This window comes from Eleutherodactylus coqui, chromosome 3 (assembly GCF_035609145.1).
Source record: "Eleutherodactylus coqui strain aEleCoq1 chromosome 3, aEleCoq1.hap1, whole genome shotgun sequence".
Taxonomy (NCBI): domain Eukaryota; kingdom Metazoa; phylum Chordata; class Amphibia; order Anura; family Eleutherodactylidae; genus Eleutherodactylus; species Eleutherodactylus coqui.
Window position 1 is genome coordinate 202,030,415 of NC_089839.1, and position 24,010 is coordinate 202,054,424.

The following is a 24,010-nucleotide window of genomic DNA, read 5'->3' on the forward strand; positions in this document are numbered from 1 at the left end:
ACTTTTGGCAGGAACGCAAACAGCTCGCCAGCTTTAAGAATGATGATTAGGATAACCAAGGAAGATACAGCTCCGGCGACCTGAACACAAAGAAGAGGGATTAGTGCTGGATGAAGGATCAGGAGGTTCATACAGATATAAATGGCATAAGCAGCATACTTGGTCATGTGCCTTGAAATATAGCTTCTGATTATGTGGGAGAACAGAAACCCTAAATGGATTCTCTAGGAAAGTTTAATTTCTAAAATATCTAATTGATAATGTAGCCTCCTCTGTGTACAAGAATATAACTACTATAATACTGCCTCCTCTGTGTACAAGAATATAACTACTATAATACTGCCTCCTCTGTGTACAAGAATATATCTACTATAATACTGCCTCCTATGTACAAGAATATAACTACTATAATACTGCCCCCTTTGTACAAGAAGATAACTACTATAATATATTCTTGTACGCGGGGGAGCGATATTATGGTACCTCTATTCTTGTACATAGGAACAGCATTATAGTAGTTATATTCTTGTACGCGGGGGAGCGATATCTACTATAATACCGCTCCCTATGTACAAGAATATAACTACTATAATACTTACCCCTACATACAAGAATATAACTACTATAATACTGCCCCCTATGTACAAGAATATAACTACTACAATACTGCCTCTACGTACAAGAATATAACTACTACAATACTGCCTCTACGTACAAGAATATAACTACTATAATACTGCCTTTACGTACAAGAATATAACTACTATAATACTGCCTCCTATGTACAAGAATATAACTACCATAATACTGCCTCCTATGTACAAGAATATAACTACTATAATACTGCCTCTACGTACAAGAATATAACTACTATAATACTGCTCCCTATGTACAAGAATATAACTACTATAATACTGCTCCCTATGTACAAGAATATAACTACTATAATACTGCTCCCTATGTACAAGAATATAACTACTATAATACTGCCGCCCTAACTACAAGAATATAACTAGTATAATACTGCCGCCCTAACTACAAGAATATAACTAGTATAATACTGCCGCCCTAACTACAAGAATATAACTAGTATAATACTGCCACCCTAACTACAAGAATATAACTAGTATAATACTGCCGCCCTAACTACAAGAATATAACTACTATAATACTGCTCCCTATGTACAAGAATATAACTACTATAATACTGCTCCCTATGTACAAGAATATAACTACTATAATACTGCTCCCTATGTACAAGAATATAACTACTATAATACTGCTCCCTATGTACAAGAATATAACTACTATAATACTGCTCCCTATGTACAAGAATATAACTACTATAATACTGCTCCCTATGTACAAGAATACAACTACTATAATACTGCTCCCTATGTACAAGAATACAACTACTATAATACTGCTCCCTATGTATAAGAATATAACTACTATAATATTGCTCCCTATGTACAAGAATACAACTACAATAATACTACCTCCTATTTACAAGAATATAACTACTATAATACTGCCCCCATGTAGAAGAATATAACCACTATAATACTGCCTCCTATTTACAAGAATAGAACTACTATAATACTGCCTCCTATGTACAAGAATATAACTACTATAATACTGTCCCCAATGTACAAGAATATAACTACTATAATACTGTCCCCAATGTACAAGAATATAACTACTATAATACTGCCCCCTATGTACAAGTATATAACTACTATAATACTGCCCCCCATGTACAAGAATATAACTACTATAATACTGCTCCCCATGTAGAAGAATATAACCACTATAATACTGCCCCCCATGTACAAGAATATAACTACTATAATACTGCCCCCATGTAGAAGAATATAACCACTATAATACTGCCCCCCATGTACAAGAATATAACTACTATAATACTGCCCCCATGTAGAAGAATATAACCACTATAATACTGCCTCCTATTTACAAGAATAGAACTACTATAATACTGCCCCCTATGTACAAGACTATAACTACTATAATACTGCTCCTATGTACAAGAATATAACTACTATAATACTTCCTCCTATGTACGAGAATATAGCTACTATAATACTGCCCCTGTGAATTAGAAAATAACTCCATGAACCTGGAATCCGCACCTGACTGTTTCCTCCTGTGCTCTCCTGCACCAGGCTCCGTGACATGGCTGTTCCGATAGTAAAACACTGGAAAAAGCTTCCAAATGAATTGCTCAGCCCCAGAGCTATGAGCTCCTGCAATAGAAATACAGAACATTAATATCTATAAACACGTGTCAAATTCAAGGCTAGCGCTCCGAATACAGTCCACCATGTGATTTTATGCGGCCCGCAATGAGGTCAGGACACAGAAGGACTGTCTTTCCACTTTTCCAGCAGAATGGGGCCAGCGCTTGGCAGAGGAAAGACAGCGGGTGTCATCTTGGATTCTATGCTCCAGTGCGCATCTCTACGCCGCAACTCCTAGGGGGCGACACAGCTCTGCCAGCCCTGCCCGGCACCCTAGCCACCCTTCAAGGCAGGAAACTCTGTGCTAAAGAAGTGGAAGGGGGAAAAAGCCTCTCATAGTGCATAAGGCTCCACAGCCATAGTAAGGAGTAGTTACATTTAGGGTTTATTCACACGGGCGGTTGCAGTTTTAGTTCATGCAATGTGTCTATTCCCACCGTTCTCCAATACTGATCTTTAAGTTTCTGTCAAGTGGGTGGTCTTCTCTATAAACTGTCAATGTTTCCTCCACCCACTTGACAGATTCTCAGAGTTAAGAAACAAATCTAAGGGTGGAATGGGATGGGGGAGGTTAAACACAAAAGCTGCACTAGAGTCAGCGAAGGCGGGGTTGTAGAGCTATGCAGCTGGTTCCTACTGACTTCTGGACTTGTATTAGTGACTGCAGGTAGCAGTGTCTTGGAAAGCGGGTTAATACGTTTGCACAAGTCCCTCTCCTACCCTTGGCTCCATAGTAGTTGAATGATCTGCCTCTACTTGAAACATGGCATTCGAAAACTGATAAAAAATAGCAATTTCCTAATGCTTTGATAATTATCAGAATTGCTCTAAAGCCCCAAGTTTTTCCCTCTAACTGTGGATGGCAAAGAAGTGATGACTTTTAATCTATGTACAACAGAAAGATTGAACTTTTTGTCCCACTTTCATGACTGATGAACAATCTTCAGGATTGTTCATCGATATTTGATTGGCTGAGACTGGATTGAAGAGAATGGGACTCAGCTTGCAGTACCACCCTTGGCCACTGTGTGATACTGGAAGCAGGCAGCTCGCTACATCAAAACAGCTGATAGTCAGCAGAACCCCAATGATCAGCTATTGATGACATATCCAGAGGATAAGGTCATTAAGCTTCAAAGCAGTTCAGCCACTTTTAAGCGGAAGTAGAAATTCATTAGAGAAAACCTCACCTGGTTACTGTCCACGTTGTAACTGTGTTTAACCGCGAACATCTTAACCAAAGAGATGGTAAAAGCATAAACAACCACAGCGATGGCAAAAGCATTCGCAACCACACTGGCAAACAGATCCGTGTTGGGTACAATAGGAGCTTTTAGCCTGTAGACAGTAAAATAAGATTAATGATAACATGCGTTCAACTGAATATTAGAGGAACCTAAAACGTGACCTCTCCAACTAGGTTGGTGCCAATTATGGATTCATGCAGGGTTACATTACTTTATAAAAGGAAGACATGTGGCCACCAACACCGCTGGTGAGAGTCATCTTAGGAGAAGCAAAGAATCGGACTGGTTCAAAGTCAAGGTTTCCCCTTAGGGGTGTGCATAGAAACTAGATTAATTCCGATTAATTATATAATAGTATAGGGGGTGCTTGTTTTCTAACTGAACGTTTTGGCTGCCTGCATTCACCACTAGGTGGAGCTCACTGTCTATGAAGTTATACAGCTGGTAATGAACTAAATAGGAGCTGTATTCATCTGTATGCAGTGAGCTTCCCTAGGACTGGCTGCAGGTAGCAGCTATGGGAGAGTGCAATTTTGGTCAGTAAAAAACTGACTGTTTTTAGTGTGATTTTTATGCTATTTTTGCACTATTGCAATAGTAATATGCATTAAAAACAGATCAGAATCATACGCAGCTTGCATGGCATGCAATTCCAATCAGTTTTTTCGTTTATGCTACCATAGAAAACAATGGTCGATTCTTGAAGAAGAATTGCACAAAAATAGGACGTGCAGCGATTTTTCTAACTCCGGCTATCAGTCCCAGAGAAAAATCCCATGTGCGAATTAACCCATTCGCATGAATGGGTTCTTGTTCCATGCGAGCTCTAGCCATCTTAGAATCAGACACAACTCGCACTGGAAAAAAAAAAATCCTGTGTGAATACAGGATTATACAAAAGTTCATATATTAATCCTATATCTGTATGGGAAGCGTTGCTTTTCTAACTTAGTAAATTCAAGTTTTGGCTGCTTGCATCCACCACTAGGGGGAGCTCAATGTATATGAAGGTTTGCAGCTGGTAGTGAACTAAATAGGATCTCTATAACTCTGTATCCAGTGAGGTCCTCTGGTGCTGGCTTTGAATAGCAGATATGACAGTGTTCCAAAAGGGAAGCAGTTCAGTCCTGGTGACAGTCATGTTTCCAGCCTTTTTGGTATGTAAATTAGATATTTCAAATAATTATCAAATGGCTAAAATGTTTGAGAAAAACTACCACATCTGGCCATGGGTCTTGTCTAGTGTTATAACTCAGATGCATTGCAGCAAACTGAGCTGAGGTGCAATATCACACACAAGCTGTGGGATAGGAAGGTAAAAAACCATGGGATGGGGTGCAACCTTACTTGAGCAAAATCAAGAGTCCAAAATTTAACACATTTAAAGGGCTCTCCAAACCTCATGTTTTTTTCAAGTTTTCAACCCTCAAAAAAACCTTGGGAACGATGGGGGTCCAGTTTCCCTATCCCTTCTCGGTGGCTTCTACTACCCGCAGCAACGTCATTGAATGGAGCGCAGGTCATGCTTGTGCACTCCATTTATTTCAATGGGGCTGACAGCAATAGGCAAGCACTTTGTACTCTGCTATCTCCAGCAGTCCCATTGTAAATGAACAGGGCGGCACTGCACTTGTGCGACCACAGCTCCATTAATCCTTCCTCACTGCAAGGGCTGCAGCCAACTGTAGTGAGGAGGACAGGGGGAACAAGTGACCCCCATTCTTGTGGGATCCAGCAATCAGACATCCTCTGATCAGCTAGTTATTCCCTATCCCGCAGACTTGTCAAAACTGGAAAAACACTTCATTCTATACGCATTTCAAGGCTTGTAGCCTCTTCTACAGATGCACATGCCTACGCAACGCTCCCATGGGGAGTTACTAGTGTCACCTACAGAGGAATTGGGGGGACTTTCCTCGGGAGTAGATCTGTAGGCCTCCAGCCTGAAGAAGCCAACAGGCCTTGAAACACGTTAGTTCTTGGATTAAAGGAGATTTAATGGTTTATTCCATGGTATCTTGATTTCAATCAAATACGGTTGCGCCATAGCCCATGGTTTTTGCCTTTTTATCTTGTGAGAATCTTCCCATTGACCAGTTTTTGGAGTACAGCGATCTTTGCCCACTGTATATAGTATTCACACACTCCAAGCTCCCTCTATCTACAGCTCATTGGGCTCACAGAAAGAACTATTTACGAGGACCCACATCTACTCTAGGAAGTGTTCCACCCGTCTTTTCCACCACACAATCGATAAACAACCTGAGGACAGCGGTGGCGCTGTTGTGAGAGCATAGCAGCAATGTGTTTCTAATCCCATACGACTCCCTTAATTATTCATTTCTTACCCAGTTGGGATGTCTCCTACAATGTCCGCTCCATACTCTCCATTCAGATTAATACCATATGATATCCCAGTGGCAACAATTAGCTGGTAATAGAGACAATAACTGTATTAAGATCAATATACACTTACTAGTTATAGAGGAGCGCCGATGCTGAACAAAATCCATATGGCAGCTACCGTACTTATGTACAAACCTCCTGAGTATCAATACTATTCATCTGTAGAGGATCCTGATGCAATAGAAATGCTATCTTAAAGGGCATTACTGTGCTGCCTAAAGAGTTGGTATATAAAATGGGTGAGAAAGTGTGTGAGTGGGTAAATACCTGGCTCAGTGATAGAAAGCAGAAGGTGGTTATAAAGGGTACATACTCTGATTGGGCCACTGTTACTAGTGGGGTACTACAGGGGGCAGTATTGGAGGGGTCACAGTTACCAGTGGGGTATCACAGGGGGCAGTAATGGTCTCTTTTTAATATATTTATTAAGGATTGCACAGTAAAATATCAGTATTTGCAGATGATACAAAAACTACGTAAAGTAATGAACACAACATAAGGCTGTTGTGGCGCTCGCTGAAAAGGAGTTTGACACCCTGCTTTATAGGAACTCCAATAAACTGTGAGGGGTGTAGTGCTGATTGATTGCACCTGGCAGCCCACAGCACTCTGAATACTGCTCTGCGTGTGAATGGAGTGCAATAATGTATAGTAGATCAGTTATACTCACTGTGATCAGCTCTATAGGTATTGGCATCCGGATTTTTGAGTTGTACTTCTCATTCAGAAATTTCACTGCGAGCATGACAACGATGGCGATGATTCCAATGAGCAAGGAAGCAACATTGGTTTGTGGGAGCTTGGAGCAGAGATTCACAAAGGCCTAAGGGAGGAAATAAATAGTTACCGAAGGTTAGTATAATAAATGCATTTTGTCAGACAGCTTGCACACAAGTTTGCAGCCTATTGATGTTAGAAACCTGGCCCACCGGCATTATTAAATCCCCCATTGTCTGGACCAACTAAAACTATCAGTCACACGTGTTACAAAATTGTAATGACCTACTTTGTACCTTGGAACAATTTTGTGGTTTGGAGTTATCTATGGCTTGTGTACAATTTAAAATAGACAGATATTTTAAGGGTTACTTTGTAAAAAAAGAGAAAAAACTAATTACAGCTGTCATTCTTCGAAGGCAGGTTGAATAATGAAAGAAGCAATGTGGTTTCCATAGGCAATTCCTTTACATTTCAATTAAACGAGTTGTAGGTCTAATTCTATGTACACTCACGTAGATCAGAGACAGAGGATGGCTCCGCTGACTTATCGACACTCCCAGGATGCTTTTTAGCTGAGAAATAGTCACATGGATGGCAGCTGCACTGGTATAACCCCGAATCAGGGGCTCAGAGAGGTAGGTTACTACAAAGCCAAACTGCACCAGTCCCAACAAGATCTGCAAAGAATGAAACATTATATTTAGAGATGAGCGAACGTGCTCGTTTAGGACAATTACTCGATTGAGCAACTGCCTAATCGGGCGAAAAGATTCGGGGGGCGCCAGGTGTGAGCGAGGGGTTGCAGTGGGGCGACGACAGCTCCCTCCTGTTCTCCCCTGCTACCCCCCGCTCCACCCAGACACCCTCCGGATCTTTTCGCCCGAGTAGGCAGTTACTCGAAAAAAAAGAGATGCTCAATCGTGTAATTGTCCTAAACGAGCACGTCCGCTTCTCTCTAATTATCTTTAAACTGTTCTGCAGTTATCTTCTGGTCCACAGGGGGCAGCATTAGACTATTATATTCTTGTCCATAGGGGGTCAGTATTACAGTAGTTATAATACTGCCCCCTATGGACAAGAATATAATAGTTATATTCTTGTCCATAAGGGGCAGTATTAGAATAGTTCTGCTCTAAATGTACGAAGCAAAGCAATGAAATCCCGAAACTCACTAGTTCCTTTTTTATCATTTTTTATTGTGCATAAATGTATAGCATAACAAGACAGGGTTCAGCCCATTCAAAACCTATATCAACAGCACAGAACTTTACAAGCGAGTGCCAGGATTTCATTGCTTCTGTACTGTATCTTTCCCAGTACATCATGGTGGAGCGCTGGTCCCATTAGGAAATTATGCACTAAATGCATATAGCATCTCTCCCACAATGGAAAAGATATACAGTGAGGCCTTAACTGCATTTGTTTAGCTACTACAAATCTTACCTGAAAGATGCCAACCAATAATGTTAAGGCTGATGCCACCTGAACCCTGGCGGCATCTCTGGCAACTGTGTCAACAATCATTGATTCGTTCACTGGTATCATAAAATTATCAGATGGTGCCAAGGACTCAGTCACACTTCCGACCATCACAGAGATCACCGCGAATGTTCCTATTGTAGAAGAAGAGACATGCGTGTCTTATAATAGACGTTCCCATTTCATTCCTAAGCTCATTTGTGTATATATCTATCCTAGTACATATATGATTTTTCTATATATACACTCAAAGCCCAACAAAATAAAAGGATAGCCCACCTAAAGGTACATACAGCGTATTATACATTGGTTACCTGCAGAGATGTGCCGTGACGTTCCGAATATGGTGTAAAGGATAACCGGATAGAACGATGAATATAGGCCAAACACTGGAGGAACGCCGGCCAAAAGAGCATAGGCCAGACCTAGAGAGAAATACACCGATAACATCAAAATCAAAAGTAATCGATACTTGCCAACTTGTCTGAATGTCCAGGAGGTTCCTGGAAGAGGGAAGACCTCCCTAAAGAATTGCTAAGTCTTTCTAGTGCTGCGTGCGAAACTTTCCACGTTTCTTTACAATTGGGCACTGTTGCATTGTTCTGGTGCCGAATCAGATAGGAAGGAGGATAAGTGAATATCTGGAGTCTGTATGTTGCGGTCTGGTTTGGGGTCTAAATTTAATTAGAGGGTCTGGTCTGACACCTGTATTTATTTAAAGGCTCAGACATGTGACCTCTATGGGGTCTTTCCTGGGGTCTGTATATGAGATTTTTCTGATGGCATTAGTTTGGTTATATATTTCTCCATTTCTTGCTGGGTGGAATAGCGCAACTTGCTGTACTATTCTAGCCAATGGGGAAAAAAAACGTAAACCTGATGAACTGTATTACAGTCAGTGAGATATGTTAGGATACACAGAGCTAATACTTCCAGCCATTAAAGGGTTGTCTGGACTTTTACTATTGATGACCAAGAATAGGTCATCAATAGAGATGAGCGAGCATACTCGCTAAGGACAATTGCTCGATCGAGCATTGTCCTTAGCGAGTAACACCCTGCTCGGGAGCAAAGGTTCGGGTGCCGACGCGGGTGATAGGTGAGTTGCGGCCATTAGCAGGGGGGAGTGGGGGGGGGGGGGGAGAGGGAGAGAGAGATCAGAGAAGACAGAGCATGAGCGATTTTGGAAATCCGCAGCTTGCTCTACTTGTTTTGGAAGCGTTGTGGATTTTCAATGTGGAATGCATTTTATAGTGAAAATCCTCATCAACACCCACATATGGATTTTGTTCCTGACGTGTCATCGTACACTCAGGCTGCCTTCACACAGGCGAGAAAATACACCAGAACTGCGCTGCATACATCAGAACTGCAACTGATCGTCGCCGCCTGCATTCATGCGATGCACCAGTCATGTGAGGTCCCTTTGGCTGCCTACACATGGGCGAGCACGATATCAGGCAAAAATTTCCATCCTTTTACGCAATAGAGGATTGGAAGTCTTTCCCATTGAAATGGACGATTCGTTCCGAAAAATGTAAAAAAAGACACGTATTGCACGCGCATTTGAACAGCCTCCATTGATTTCTACTGGGAGCTTTGGTGCGTAAATACACAGAAAGATAGAAAAGGTTCTATTTTTTGTGTGAAATAGGGGTTTCTTGGCTGAGAAAAAAAATATGAAGGGTCAGACGATCTCAGAAACAGCACCACTTATGTCAATAGGTTGTGTCCGGTATTTCAGCTGCAATGCCAGACAAAGCCCAACCAAAACAGTAGCTCTGTTTCTTGCAAGTATTCATAATTAGGTTGCTATGGGCAACAGCATCACTGCTGGTCTGTACAAGACCGGGGCCCTGTCTTACCTTGTGGGAGTTGAATGATACCAACACTGAGCCCAGAAACGATGTCCCCGATGAGCCATTCTCTGACCGGGTAACGTGGCAGCCAGTTAAGGATCGGGATGAACTTCAGTAGTAACAATTTTGCAAATGTCCCAGAACATCTAGAACACAAATATATTCATCTCATTAATATGCACATGTATGATTATTATGGAGGAACACGCACCGCACACGGGAGCTGTGTATACCATGTATTCTCTGCCAAATCCTTAACGACTTCGTGACACAACCAATTTTGGGTTTATGGAAGAAATACTTTTTTTGGGGTGGTGGATGGTGGTGAGGGGGGAATTTTAACTCCTTAAGGACATGACCTATTTTCGGCATAAGGACACAACGATTTTTTATCTCCATTTTTCAAGATCCATACCTTTTTTATTCTTTCGTCGACGCGGGCGTATAAGGGCTTGTTTTTTGCATGGCAGACTGTAGTTTTTATTGGTGCCATTTTTGGGTACATTGACTATATTGTAAAACTTTTATTATTTTTTGTATGATAGCAGGGAGAGAAAACACACATTCTGCCATAGATTTATTTATTTATTTTTTTTTTGGGGGGGGGGGGGGTTACTTTTTGCGAGGCAAGCTATAGTTTTTATTGGTACCATTTTGAGGTACATACAGCTTTTTGATCACTTTTATTGCATTTTTTGGGAGGCAAAATAAAAAAGAATAAGCATTTTACCTCAGTTTTTACTGCTGTGGCTCCAGCCACCCTTGTGTGATCCGTTTATTGCATGGGCCTTTGTTCCACACCGAGTAGCCACCACCATGACTAGGCCTGAATTAGAACAAACCACTCGAGGTACATCTGTCGACTCCAGCTCGCTGCACAGGCAGTCTGACAAGCTATGCCATAGGTCAGTGGTGGCGAACCTATGGCATGCTTGCCAGAGGCAGCACGCAGAGCCCTCCCTGCTGGCACGCGCGCTGGTGGCTGCTGACCACGGTAGTGAATACCGGGCGGGGTGCCGCAGCTCTTCTGCCAGTATTCACTCAGCGGCGCTGATCCCAGGTGCACACTCCCACCTCCCCTGACATCTCCTCCTTGGTTCTGCCAGAGCAAAAGGGAGGAAGCGTCTGGACACACACACTGATGTCACATTGTGCACTTGGGATCAGCGCCAGCAGCAGCGGGCAGAGGAGCTTCAACGAGGAGGAGGGGGTAAGTATATGGATCTCAGGAGGGCGCTATTACTATATAGCTGAGGCCATTGTGGGGGTCACTATTACTGCTGAGGCCGCTGTGGGGGTTATTACTACTGAGGGGGTCACTATTACTACTGAGGCCACTGTGGGGAGTCACTATTGCTGCTGTGGTATGTTTACAGATGGCAGAAATGCTGCAGAATGTCCTCAGCGGAAAAATTTTGTAGCAAACTCTGCAGCATTTCTGGACCCTTCCATATTGTCATAAATGTCTGTCCTATGTGGATGCACTGTGCAAATCTGTCATGTCTATTCTCTGTATGTGTGTTGCACAGCTTCAGCGTCTGAAGGGTTAACTTTCTTAAAATCATTGCATCATTGCCTGCGAGCTTTGCTGCATGTTGAATGTATCTATTTTTTTGTGTCATGTGACGTGGTACGGATGAATCTATAAATATGATTGATTGGGTTCTAGAAGGGGTTGGAGATCCATCGCGTCTGCGGAGGAACACCCATCTACCATCTGAGGGTTTGCTACCACAGAGGCGCATCAGGGCCCCAACAGCCCTTGTGTTGCTGAAGGTGGAGGAGAAGGAAAGACTGCATCTTTAGGAGAGGACTGAGAATGGGAGTGAGTGAGCCTGAGCGTCTTTCCCCAAAAGTCCTATTGCCAGAGAGCCATTGTAAGTAACTACCTCTTCTAGTGACTGTGCCTATTCCTCAAACAAGATAAGTGCAGAAGTTTACCAAACCTCTGAAGATAATTTTAAGTCTGTCTATGATTCCTATGCGGCCGTCTAAAGTCTGGATCACCGTATAGTGATACACCTTTAACTGACACCCTCGCGTGCTGAGTCTATGAGAGTGGGGTGTTCATTACTGCAATTCTGTGGCCATTGACTTTCATGTCAAGTTGTTTGAATAATACTAACTAGTCTGTCTACTGAAGTTTGTTGTACCATGTTTTAAAGTCACAAGTAAAGTTTTACTTGTTTTAAAGTTACATAAACAGCAGTCAAAATCTGCACCCTGTCTATTTTGAAACAGCCCTGTCCTTTTTGAATGACGGAGGTAAAAAAAATGTTTAAAAAAAATCATACATCGTGATAAGCCCCGCCCCTGACGTGTTGGCACTTTGTGATAAATAAGTGGGTTTTGGGTTGCAGTTTGGGCACTCAGGCTCTAAAAGGTTTGACATCAATGCCATAGGCAATCTGCCATGGCAACAGGGCATTACCCTGCGATCTCATCGAGCTAAAGGATTAACAGCCGAATTCAGCGTGAGCGCTGATCGCAGCTATTGCAGGCGGATGTTGGCTGTCATGGAGTGTGATCGACCCTCAAATGCTGCTCCATACAAACGCCAAACCTCCATAAAGCAACTGTACATGGAGCAATAATGGGGAAAGGGGTCTTTTGATTTATTTTAAACATTGGCAGGAGTGGGAGAGACTTAGTTAAATTTAAAAAAAAAAAACAACAAAAAAACAAACAATAACACAGAATGCACTTAGGCCTCATGTCCACTAGCTAAATGGAATCCGCAGCGGATTTTGCCCATAAGGAATCATTGGCCATCCGCGGTCCATTAAATTGATTTTTGCACCCGCGGATGGCATTTTAAAAGAATTGCGTTTTTCACGCGCGGGCGAAAAAACGCGGCATGCTCCATTTTGCTGCGGATTTCGTGCGGATCGGCAACATTCCTATCACATTGATAGCAATGTGTGTGGATATCTGCATGCAAAAAAATATCATTTAAGGCAAATCCGTGCAGAATCCGCGGCAGATTCTGCACGGATTGTATTTTTCTAGTGGACATGAGGCCTTATGCTGTTAATATTGGCTGATTTGTATACTCACATGACTGCTGCAGCCACTGCTGCAACTAGGTATCTGTCCCAGAGAGGTCAGTGGCATCCTGTGTACAGTATATAGTAGTATAAGCTCCTAGCCAGTGTACTGTATACAGGACATCACTGCACCAAGAGCTGGCGGCATTGTGACAAGTCACATGATGAAATTCCAGAACAAAGAATCTCGCCAATGGGGGGTAGGTGCAGAAAAGAACTAAAAAATTTTGTAAACAGCATGGGGGCTGTTAAAGTACAAATAGAAACCTTGGAGAACCCCTTTTAGATCCCATTTCCAGCTGCCTGATTATACCATTACACCCAGCTCACGTTTCATGCGTATTAGTTATTTACTCACCTAAACTTACTTCTCAGTCTGCTTGAAAGATGCAGTTTGGAATCTCGAGACCTCGGGGCTATTTCGTCCAGTTCAGCCTCAGTAAAAATAGGGTTCTTCCGTAGATCACCGGGAGGTTCAGCCATTTCTTATAGCAGTCACTGTAAAAACGTGAAAAACAGAGCCTCATTATCTACTGCCTACACCACGTGTCAAACAGGCCTAATGTGGCCGCCACGTCATTTTATGTGGCCCAAGAGTTCTGGAGGCGAAAGAGTCTCTTTTAGATCGGAGGGTCCCGGGAAGACCCTCTGGTACACTGTGGGCTCATTGGCTTCCTGCAGCCGGGTACTGGGATCACGGCTCCATTTTGGTGCTCACTGCTCAGTCTGCATGCATCGGACGTTGCACTGTGGGTGTTACTGCAGTCCCCGGGACCTCAGTGTGCACTCTGCCATGACTACTTCTCCTGCCACCATCCTGCTGTAGCATGTTCTAGCTTTGGGCTTTCTCCCTAAACACCTTGCCTATTATTTTCAATGGGACCTTGAAAGATTGCATGGAACTCATAAGTCAAACAATGTGCATGCAAGTGCGATCCCCCCCCCCCCCTCCATTGAAGACAATCAAAAACAGTCACTATCTTGTCAAGTTTGGCAATGCGAATTTGAGGCAAAAATGTGGCGCAAGCGAGTGCAATGCAAGGCTCCCCAATGGGAAACAGCTGTGATGCAAACACGTGTCGAAGGAAGACAATTTCACTTAAGCGATGTGTTTAATCAAAAATGCTTCGCTGTGAAAAAAAAAAAAAAAGAAAAATATAACACGTTGGCATGCGCGATATTGGGATGAGTTTTCCAGTTCGATATTGCGCTTGCCTGTATGAATGGAGCCTTAGAAGACCCCACAGTGCACAGGTAATAATATAATAAACTGGCAAGGACTGGGCAGAATAACGCGCAAGGACATCATCACAACGCATGCGTCACAGAAAGGCGCCAGGTGGTGGAACAGGAAGTGTCATGGTCAGTTCAAGCCACGTCTTAAAGGGGTTTTCCAGAAAGTGTCTGCTGTCAGTGCTGGGATACATTGCTCCGCTCTCGTTATAGTGGCTGGCGCTTGTAATTGCAGGCGCAGCTTCCATTGATTTCAATGTATCCCACCACTGATATCCATCACAGTCTGGAAAGCCCCTTTAAATATGACTTCAAAGAACGAGAAATAGAGAAACCCCACTCATATATGCACCCCACCCTCCATGCTCAGTGGGCCCCAGATGCCATCATAGGCACAGTATTAGAGATGAGCGAACGTACTCGTTAAGGGCGATTTTGCAATCGAGCATCGCTTTTTTCGAGTAACTGACTACTCGGGTGAAAAGATTCAGGGGGGCGCCAGGGGTGAGCGGGGGGGGGGGGGGTGCAGAGGGGAGTGAGTGTGTGTGTGTGTGTGGGGGTGGGGGGGGGAACAGAGGGAGAGAGAGCTCCCCCCTGTTCCCCTCTGCTACCCCCCGCTCCACCACGCCACCCCCAAATCTTTTCACCTGAGTAGTCAGTTACTCGAAAAAAAGCGATGCTCGATTGCAAAATCGCCCCTAACGAGTACGTTCGCTCATCTCTACACAGTATATATTCATAGCAGGTTATTATACCACCATACAATACAGGCCTGCAGCGGCCGGGTGCATGTAGCCTAATGGTACAGATGTGATATCTTATGGATTACATGGGGCATCACAGTCCTACCTATATGGAAACCCGTGCCGTCTAGAGATTGTTCCTGTCGCACGCCGTTCTCTCCTCGTATTTACAAGGACTTTGTTCCGGCACAGATCACTCAGGTCTAATGGATGATTCATAAAGCACAAGTAGAACTTGCTGCAGGCCTTAAGGAGCAGTCAGCACTTTCCTTCACGGGACCTTGTGAACGTCTTGAGGGTGTGACGGGTTAATTATACATAAGGCACTTCTATCTGTGAACAGCCAAACTAGTGAGCTGCAGCCAATCCAAGTAAAACAACTACTGGCGACTGCTGATTGCTGCCAGCGATAGACGCGAGGCTGCACTCTTCTGGCAGCCTGAGCTCTGGGCCTAAGGACGGCTTCACACGGGCACAAGCGTATTCATGCGCACATTTGTGCTACGTATTTGTGTGCATATCTTACAGTATTTTCGCAATGCACACCAAAATAGAAAATGCTGCATAAGTTTGCACAAACGAAATGTGCGTTGAAGATACGCTCATGTCAACGAATCTATGGAAATTAATGGGCTCTTTTCATTGCGTATTACGCGTGCAAATATGTCCGTATGAATAAGCCCTTAGGCCTCCCTCACACAGGTATTGGGCAACGTGCCACGGTTTTACTTTCACTTTTGCCCGCAGCTCCCTGCAATTGGCATGGCTAATTAGCCTAATTAATACCATATGATCTACTTACCTGCGCAAATGCACAGGACAATAGAAAATGCTGCATATTTTTCTGTGCGACGGAATTGCACACGCAAAATAAGCGCATTGGATAAACCCATTGAAACCAATGGCTCCTATTTTCTGAGTATTGCAAATCCGCCCGTGTGAAGCCGGCTTTACACAAGTAAAGGTTAACCAAGGGTAAGGCGCCTGCTAGACGAAGTCGTGTGCGGCCCGCGACTGATAGCTTTTGTTATCCAACAACACCCCGCTGGCAAGGCATGCTGGGAGTTGCAGTTTTACAGCAGCTGGAGGGTCACAGAACCTGAAACACCAGTTTCCTTTGCTGTGTATCTCCAATTTCTTTCTCCTGCTCAATCAGACATCGGGTACGAAAAAAATGTAAACTGGGTGGTCGCGGTGCAGAGATTAGCGCCCGGGAGAGTCCGGGGGGGGGGGGATTGGTTAATACTGTTTTAAGGTTTCACACTATGCAGAGAAAATTTGTGCCGGATTTTGGTGCAGTGTGACAGCTTTTTTCACGCATTATATTACAAGGCCTCCTTCACACGACTTTATGCGTTTTTACGCTCAGCCAATCACGGCTAAAAATCGCATGAAGAATAGCCACAATCAATAGCCGAGCTTTAGTCACGTTTTCTTGCCCATTCACACGCGTGGCTGCGGAATTTTGGCGAAAAAATACGCTGCAGTGTAGAAATCTCTTTGTCTGCAGAAGTCCTTGGAATGACTAATAATGCTTAAATAGAGCCAGCTGTCTTGGTTTCCGAGCGTTGGACGGAGCTAAACTCTCGTAGAAGTCTATGGGAGCCTCTAGTGTATCTTGGCAAAAGATAGGGCAAGACCTATATTTTCAGGTGGCATATAAAATCAATTGCCGTTTTCAGTCGCCGGTGGGCTATTTTTGCTGGCGCGATTTTTTTTTACGCTTCCAAACATTGTTCATCTGAATAAATACATCTAATGCTTCAGATTGTCACGATTTTTGGACGCAGCTACAATAGGAGCGTATATGCGTAAGGCCGAAAAAAACTGTCATTTCTGCAACAAATTGCGCATGCTGCAGCTTTCAAGTTCTGCAGCATGATTTTCTCCGCTATTGGCGCACTTGCCCATATAACTGCACCCTATTGTTCCGGGATATGGAAGCATATGCTTGATAAAGTAGGTCTCCTGACCTCTAAAAAAGTGTTGCGGTATATATTTCTTCTCCGTATATTTTTTGTAAGGGCTCACTTACACGGCCGTGATTTCGCCACATATCATGGCCGCGTGACACACGGTGAATGGAGGCAATGAAAGTAAATAGGCTTTCATTGATCCACTTACATTAGCATGTAAACACTGAGTAGGTACGTGAGAGAAAAAGATCGCAGCCCTATACTTTTGTATGTAATGGTGTCCATATGTAATACATTGTGGAAAGCACCGCAATTTTCAAGGGGGGTCTGTTTTATTTTTGATGCTTAGCACACCTCATCAATGATGAGGTATACTAAACTCCGCTGTTGGCTGCAGGGAGCTGCAGACGAAAGTAAAATTACGACAATGCACTGCGATTGATATTGTGGCGCTTTGCCCAACGCCTGTGTGAGGGAGGCCTATGGGCTTATTCACACGGACATATTTGCACGCGTAATACGCAATGAAAAGAGCCCATTCATTTCAATGGATTTGTTCACATAAGCGTATCTTGCACGCACATTTCGTTTGCGCACAAATATGCAGCATGTTCTATTTTAGTGTGTATGGCGCACAAATATAGAACATATTAAACTTAATTTCAATATTGGCCTCTCATTTCTCTTCTTATATACCCACCTGGAGCACAGGATTTTTTCTTTTAATTTCTACTTGAAAAAAGGAAAGTTTTGTCTAATTCATTTATCATTTGCGAAGGGTGGTTCGGTAAACGACGATATTGATGTGTCTGACGTCAGTATCCTAAATGTGTTTTGAGGCGGCGGTGCGTTTAATGTGGGCAGCAGGTGAAGGAGCGTTAATGGCGAAGGCTGATATTGTATCGGCCTTTACCTGTTCCCCTGAACTCTATGCACCCGTTAGGATGCGCGTTTGACGATTTGTTTTACATTGACCGCTGTCTCCCCATTTCTTACACCTATTTCGAGAATTTTAGTACATTTTTGGAGTGGGTTAAAAAAGAAAAATCTGGTGTAAAGGGAGTCCTCCATTATACAGATAACTGTGTCGGACTGGCGAGATGGCAAACCGGTGTGATTTTACTACAAATGCTTGCGGAGGTTTTCGGTGATTTTCGCGTGCCTTTAGCAGTACACAAGACTGAAGGGTCTAATACTACGCTATGTTTTCTGCGTATCGAAATTGATTCGCAGAGAATGGAGTGTCATTTGCCAGAAGCTAAATTGCAGCACTTGCAAGTTACGGTTCAGGAGGCTTTGGTCAAGACTAAGATCACCTTACGGCTCCTACAATCTTTGGTCGGCAAATTAAACTTTGCTTGCAGAATCATGCCTATGGGGCGCGTTTTTTGCAGACATTTAGCTACAGTGGGCATTAGACACCCTCAGCGTTTCATCAGGTCAACTAAAGCACATAGGGAGGATCTTAGGATGTGGGACGCATTTTTATCAGAATACAACAAGACTAATACAGAGTTACATCTTTTCACGGATGCATCAGGTTCTCTTGGCTACGGGGCATTTTTTCAAGGGAGCTGGAGTGTGGGCACATGGCCCAGAATGTGGCATGAGGCAGGATTGACTAGCAATTTATGCTTTTTTGAATTGTTTCCAATCTTGGTTGCAGTAGAGATCTGGGGCAATTGTTTCACAAACAAGGTGGTTCTGTTTCGTTGTGGGAATGGTCAACAGTCTGCCAGTTCTCCACCGTTGGTCTTCCTGTTTCGTCGGTTAGTATTGGCATGCCTGAAGTGCAACATTCTGTTTAAAGCTGTGCACATTCTGCATTTACAAAATCATATTGCTGATGTGTCATGTCGTCAACAGTTTGCACGTTTCAGAGAATTGGCACCAGAAGTGGAGCAGGAACTGACACATCTTCTGGAACATCTACGGAACGTGGTATATTGAGGTTGTTAGATTTGATAAAGCATTCATTGGCACACTCAACTTGGGGGGCATATGTCCGAGTGTGGAGACAGTGGTTTAGTTTGGAAGATTCCTGTTTGGCGGAGGGAGGTCTTTGGAATTGGGTCGACGGCATTTTTTTGTTTTATTACGTCCCTCTTTGATGAACACATTTCAGCATCAGTTTTAAATAAGTACTTAGCCACATTGTCCTTTTTATTTAAATTGCAAGAAGTAGATGTTATGCAACTGTTTATAGTTCGTCAAGCGGTAAAGGGGTTTTTCTAGGGGTGCGAAAATTTTAGATAAACGGCGCCAGTTTCTTTTCAATTGTTAGGTCTTCTTTTTTCGCAGCTGGAGGTACTTTGACATTCTGCATACAAGTGTTCTTTATACAGGGCGAGTAATTATTTGGAAATTATAGTACCCGTGTTTCTGGTGACGTCACACACACAGAGCTCTGCTACATTGCTTTCGCATACGAGCTGCACGTGATTTATGAACTTCAGCTGCTCGCTGAGGAGACATGTTCGCTCGCAGGTTTCGCATATCTGCTGTACAAGATTTACAAACTTTAGCTGGTGGCTTGTCACTATCATGTAAACTGCATTAGCTTTAAGGCGGCGTTGAACCCTCTGTGGTGACATGTTTGCACAGCAGTGATGGTATGTTTCAACACTGGACAATGGTTTGTGATTAGATGAAGGCTGAACTGGTGTTGGAGGCATTAGCACTTGAGATGACGTGATATCACATTCAGGAGGTGTGAAGATAGTGGTAAGGGTCTATGCTTTAGTGTTGTTGGTCAATATGTACCGACAGCTATGTATGTGTATATTTGTGAGGTGTAATGTATTGGAGTCTCCACTCAGGTGTCCAGCTACAAACTTGCAGACTGAGTACTGTTGTATCCATAGCAACTGAGGCCACGGGGGTTTGTGGGGGATGTAGTCTGCCCATAATACCTTATCCAGGTCAGAGACCATGTGACTGATCCCATGACTGTGACGTCATCACAAGTCCTGTCAGCACACCAGCTATGTATGTGTAAATTTGTGAGCTCTTACTTATTGGAGTCTCCACACAGGTGTCCAGCTGTCTCACAACCAGGTACAAACCTCCAGATTGAGTATTGCTGTATCCATAGCAACTGAGGCCGCAGGGGTTTGTGGAGGATGTAGGCCGCCCATAATTCCTCATTCAGTGCACAAGGTAGAAAAAGGCCCTGTGATGACATCACCGGCAAGTGATCAGGGGGCGGAGCTAAGAGCCGGTAACTGATCACATGATGGTGACCTCATCACAGGTGCTGTTAGGCTTTGCATGTAACTCACACAGCACACACGGACAGACAGACAAGTGGTTGTTAGCACTTTGACTGTTTTTTTCATGGGCATTCTATGGGGTATCCTGTGCGGGAGAGCTGGTGAGCCCAAGAACAAAGGCGCATGGAGGAATTTTGATGAAGGATGTGTCGTTAAAGGATGGAGTTCTGCGTCTGCATATCAATTTGTTTATCTCTAAGACTGATCACAGTAAAAATGGTTTAGTTATACGTTTCAGTAAGTTGGGAGAAGGTTTCATGTGCCCGGTCAGGTGCTTTGAAGAATTTATGGGTTGTAGACTAAAAAAAGTATTGGCTTTTTTGATTCATACAGATGGAACGGCATTGTCCAGGTATCAGTTTATTACAATTTTTCAACGGTGCATACGAGACCTTGGTCTTTCACCAACAGACTATGGCTCGCATTTGTTCCAGATCAGGGCAGTCATTGAAGCCACGCATTTTGGTCTAGATTAAAGAGTGGTACAGAGGATTGGTAGGTGGGCGTCTAGCCGTTTTAGGCTATATGTAGGACCTAATTTAGTTCAAGTGTGATAAAAGGCGTTATGTGGGAGTGGTTTATTTCTCTCTGTGTTCTTTGTTATTTCTTATGTTCTTTCAGCTTCTGGTAAATGTGTCATTTGGGTCCTCGGTCATTCTTATGTTCATTGGGCTTAGAGGAGAGCCAATATGGTAGGTATTTGGGGCTTGGCAGAAAGAGGCTTAGATTCATTGGCTGGGAGTGCGAGGCCTCACTTGGGATCAGGTAAAGCCGTTATTTCAAGATAGTACCGTATTAGGAGATGGGGCTAGCCTCATATATTGGTAGTTCATGTGGGGGGCAATGATCTGCGTAGTTACCCCATGAAAACGTGTAATAAAAAATATGAAAACAGATTTTGTGTGTTTCTGGGATTTACATTCAAGCAATTTAATTATTTGGTGAAAGATAATTTAGCGCCTTAAATGGAGAAATATGATCTCTTATCGGCCATAAATCGGACTAGAATAAAAGCTGACAAGACCATGGCAAAATTTGTGTCTTAATAGGGGCTCGTAGTGCGTCACAAACCACTGGAGGTGGGAGGTACCTATATAGGAAAAGATGGAGTGCACCTAACACATGTGGGCCGTGATATTTTTAACTTTGGTCTCTCAGAAAGTTTGGATTTTGCCTTTAGGGCGAGGGTCTTTTATAACCACCTAAAATAACATGCTTTATGTCCCTTCGATTTCATCAGACAGAAAAGTGGATGGAAAAATCGTTCACGTTAAAATACTCATAGGCACAAAAAAAATTGTGCTAATTGCATCAATTGTAGCAAAATGGTGTTATACATTTGGCACACATGGTGAGGTGTGTTATGGTCTGTTCACAGCAGCATTGGAGGTTCCGTTGTAAACCTTCGTTGCTAAATTGTGCAAAAATACTAGACAAAATATTGCTGCACGCTGCTATTTCGTCCCGTAAAATGCCGATTATAGTCAATGAAGCTCATTCAGCTCCGTCATAAGACAGATTCAGCCAGCAGGTGCCGTTTTTCTTGCTTTCATAATGCAGCAGGAAACCAGAACTGCTTAGCACAGATGTGAACGAGCCCTTAGACACTTTTCCCTTTATACAACTTCACGACTGGCAAACATTTACACCAATATTATGCAACAAAAAATGGCCGACATCTCTAACCAATTCGGCGTGTTTGGTGACTCCTCTTAACCACACCTCTTTTTGTAAAAAGGGTGTAAAACATCTTGTATCTCTGGTGAATACTGTGTACTCCACTTTACTGCCGCAATTCTCTCCCCCAGTCCCAGGACAAAAAAGTCAAGGAGCTGTTTGCCCTTTTTTTTCACTGATGACCTATCTAGCGTTGATTGATGGGGGTCCGCTGCTCCGAAACCCGTCCATCAGCTGATCGGGTTGCGGCAAGTTGTGTGTTGCACTGCGACCACATTGACGTCAAGGAGGGCTACACAGTGATCTTTGGCGCGTGGCCTGTCCCGGGCAGCCCTAGCCTGATTCTTTGTACTACGACATCATGGTGATCATTATGCTTGTGTTATGATGTTGTGTTTGTCACTCCTCAGCTCAGGGCCACTTTCACCATAGGGCTAACCTTGTATCTGCACTGGGCACCCAAGCAGCGGCACCAATTTCAACTCCAAGTCCTCAGGATGCGGATACAGTTGAAAAGGATTGAGAAGGTTAAAAATTAGTAAAAAGCTATACTTTCCTATTGCGTATCTCCAATCTTCACTCACCTGTCCAAGCATGTTATCATTTGCAGCCAATCATCGGTGTCGGTATTCACCAGTGCCAGTGATTGGCCACAGCGATCATGGGCTTCTATGGGCACATGACTGCTGGACCAGGAGGTGAGTGAGACTGCAGGGAAGCCTGATGGGTGGGGTTAGGTGAGAATGAGTGTTATGTTTTTTGCCAGAAAAAAAGTTTGTAGATGGGCTACGGTGGGGGAGGAGGGCATTTTAATACCGGTGTACTGGGCCCACTCAGCTAGTAAAATGGCCCTGCATGTGCTGCGACATTAATGTGCTATCTGTAATCTGTTACATTACCGTGCCTAGTACTTTGTGCTGTGACGTCACTGTGTGCATGTTATCCCTGTACTGTGAGGTTACTGTGCAGGTGTTTTCCTTGTGCTGTGATCTCATAGTGCACATGTTTTGCTTGTGCTGTGATGTCACTGTGTGCATGTTATCCCTGTGCTGTGACGTCACTGTGTGCATGTTATCCCTGTGCTGTGGTGTCACTGTGTGCATGTTTTTCTTGAGCTGTGACGTCACTGTGTGCATGTTTTCCTTGAGCTGTGACATCACTGTGTGCATGATTTCCTTGAGCTGTGACGTCACTGTGTGCATGGTTTCCTTGAGCTGTGACGTCACTGTGTGCATGGTTTCCTTGAGCTGTGACGTCACTGTGAGCATGTTATCCCTGTGCTGTGACGTCACTGTGTGCATGTTATCCCTGCGCTGTGATGTCATTGTGTGCATGTTTTCCTTGAGCTGTGACGTCATTGTGTGCATGTTTTCCTTGAGCTGTGACGTCATTGTGTGCATGTTTTCCTTGAGCTGTGACGTCATTGTGTGCATGTTTTCCTTGAGCTGTGACGTCATTGTGTGCATGTTTTCCTTGAGCTGTGACGTCACTGTGTGCATGTTTTCCTTGAGCTGTGACGTCATTGTACGCGGGTGTTTTCCTTGAGCTGTGACATCACTGTGTGCATGTTATCCCTGTGCTGTGACATCACCGTGCGGGTGTTTTTCCTTGTGCTGTGATGTCACTATGTGTATCATACCTGTACTATTTAAGATCCCTCTATTGTAAAATCACTGTTGCATGCTGCATTTATGTAAGATATAAGTGAACCTTCATCGCACTACAGTTATGTATGAAGCATTAGTGTTTGGATGGTCAGATAATTGGGATTAGACGGCTGTGTAATCCCTAAATATCCTCCTGCAGCCAGTGCTGCGCCTCAGGGCTTCCTTACCTCTCATTAATCTCCTGCACTCCGACTCGTCATCATCCTCAGCCCCCCAGAACCAGAAAGCTTCTGTCACCCCACATGTCCCCTGAAAATGCCAGCGCACAAAGAGAGCCTGTAGGAATCAGGGGACGTCTTCCTGTTTACCGTCACAGGATACAACCTCATCATCATCATCGCCCCCTGCTGACTTAACCCACTAGCAGCTGGTACATTTTAGCATGGGCAAGTAAGATGGCCTCGTTCTCTAATGCTGCAAAACTTTGTACTTTTACATTTACTTTTGGCCTCATTTCTTTTTCAGGCAATGGCTCTTGAAGACTTT

The 24,010-nt window shown here is 43.6% G+C and overlaps 1 protein-coding gene across 2 annotated transcripts in view; it reads right to left on the reverse strand.

Moving 5' to 3' along the window:
• Positions 1 to 23,826, reverse strand: part of SLC26A6 (solute carrier family 26 member 6) — a 36,554-nt gene extending 12,728 nt beyond the window's left edge. The window contains exons 1-11 of one of the 2 annotated variants that reach the window (XM_066596803.1): positions 23,692 to 23,826; positions 13,375 to 13,514; positions 9,976 to 10,115; positions 8,425 to 8,535; positions 8,075 to 8,244; positions 7,144 to 7,308; positions 6,582 to 6,734; positions 5,854 to 5,936; positions 3,449 to 3,596; positions 2,151 to 2,264; positions 3 to 80 (exon numbers count right to left, since the gene is read on the reverse strand). In XM_066596803.1, coding sequence (XP_066452900.1) covers positions 3 to 80; positions 2,151 to 2,264; positions 3,449 to 3,596; positions 5,854 to 5,936; positions 6,582 to 6,734; positions 7,144 to 7,308; positions 8,075 to 8,244; positions 8,425 to 8,535; positions 9,976 to 10,115; positions 13,375 to 13,499 — 1,287 coding nt within the window. In that variant the 5' untranslated portion in view covers positions 13,500 to 13,514; positions 23,692 to 23,826. Of the gene's footprint in view, positions 1 to 2; positions 81 to 2,150; positions 2,265 to 3,448; positions 3,597 to 5,853; positions 5,937 to 6,581; positions 6,735 to 7,143; positions 7,309 to 8,074; positions 8,245 to 8,424; positions 8,536 to 9,975; positions 10,116 to 13,374; positions 13,515 to 15,098; positions 15,292 to 23,691 lie in introns of those variants that run through there. The other variant, XM_066596804.1, reaches the window with a different exon arrangement.
• Positions 23,827 to 24,010: the final 184 nt, after the last annotated feature.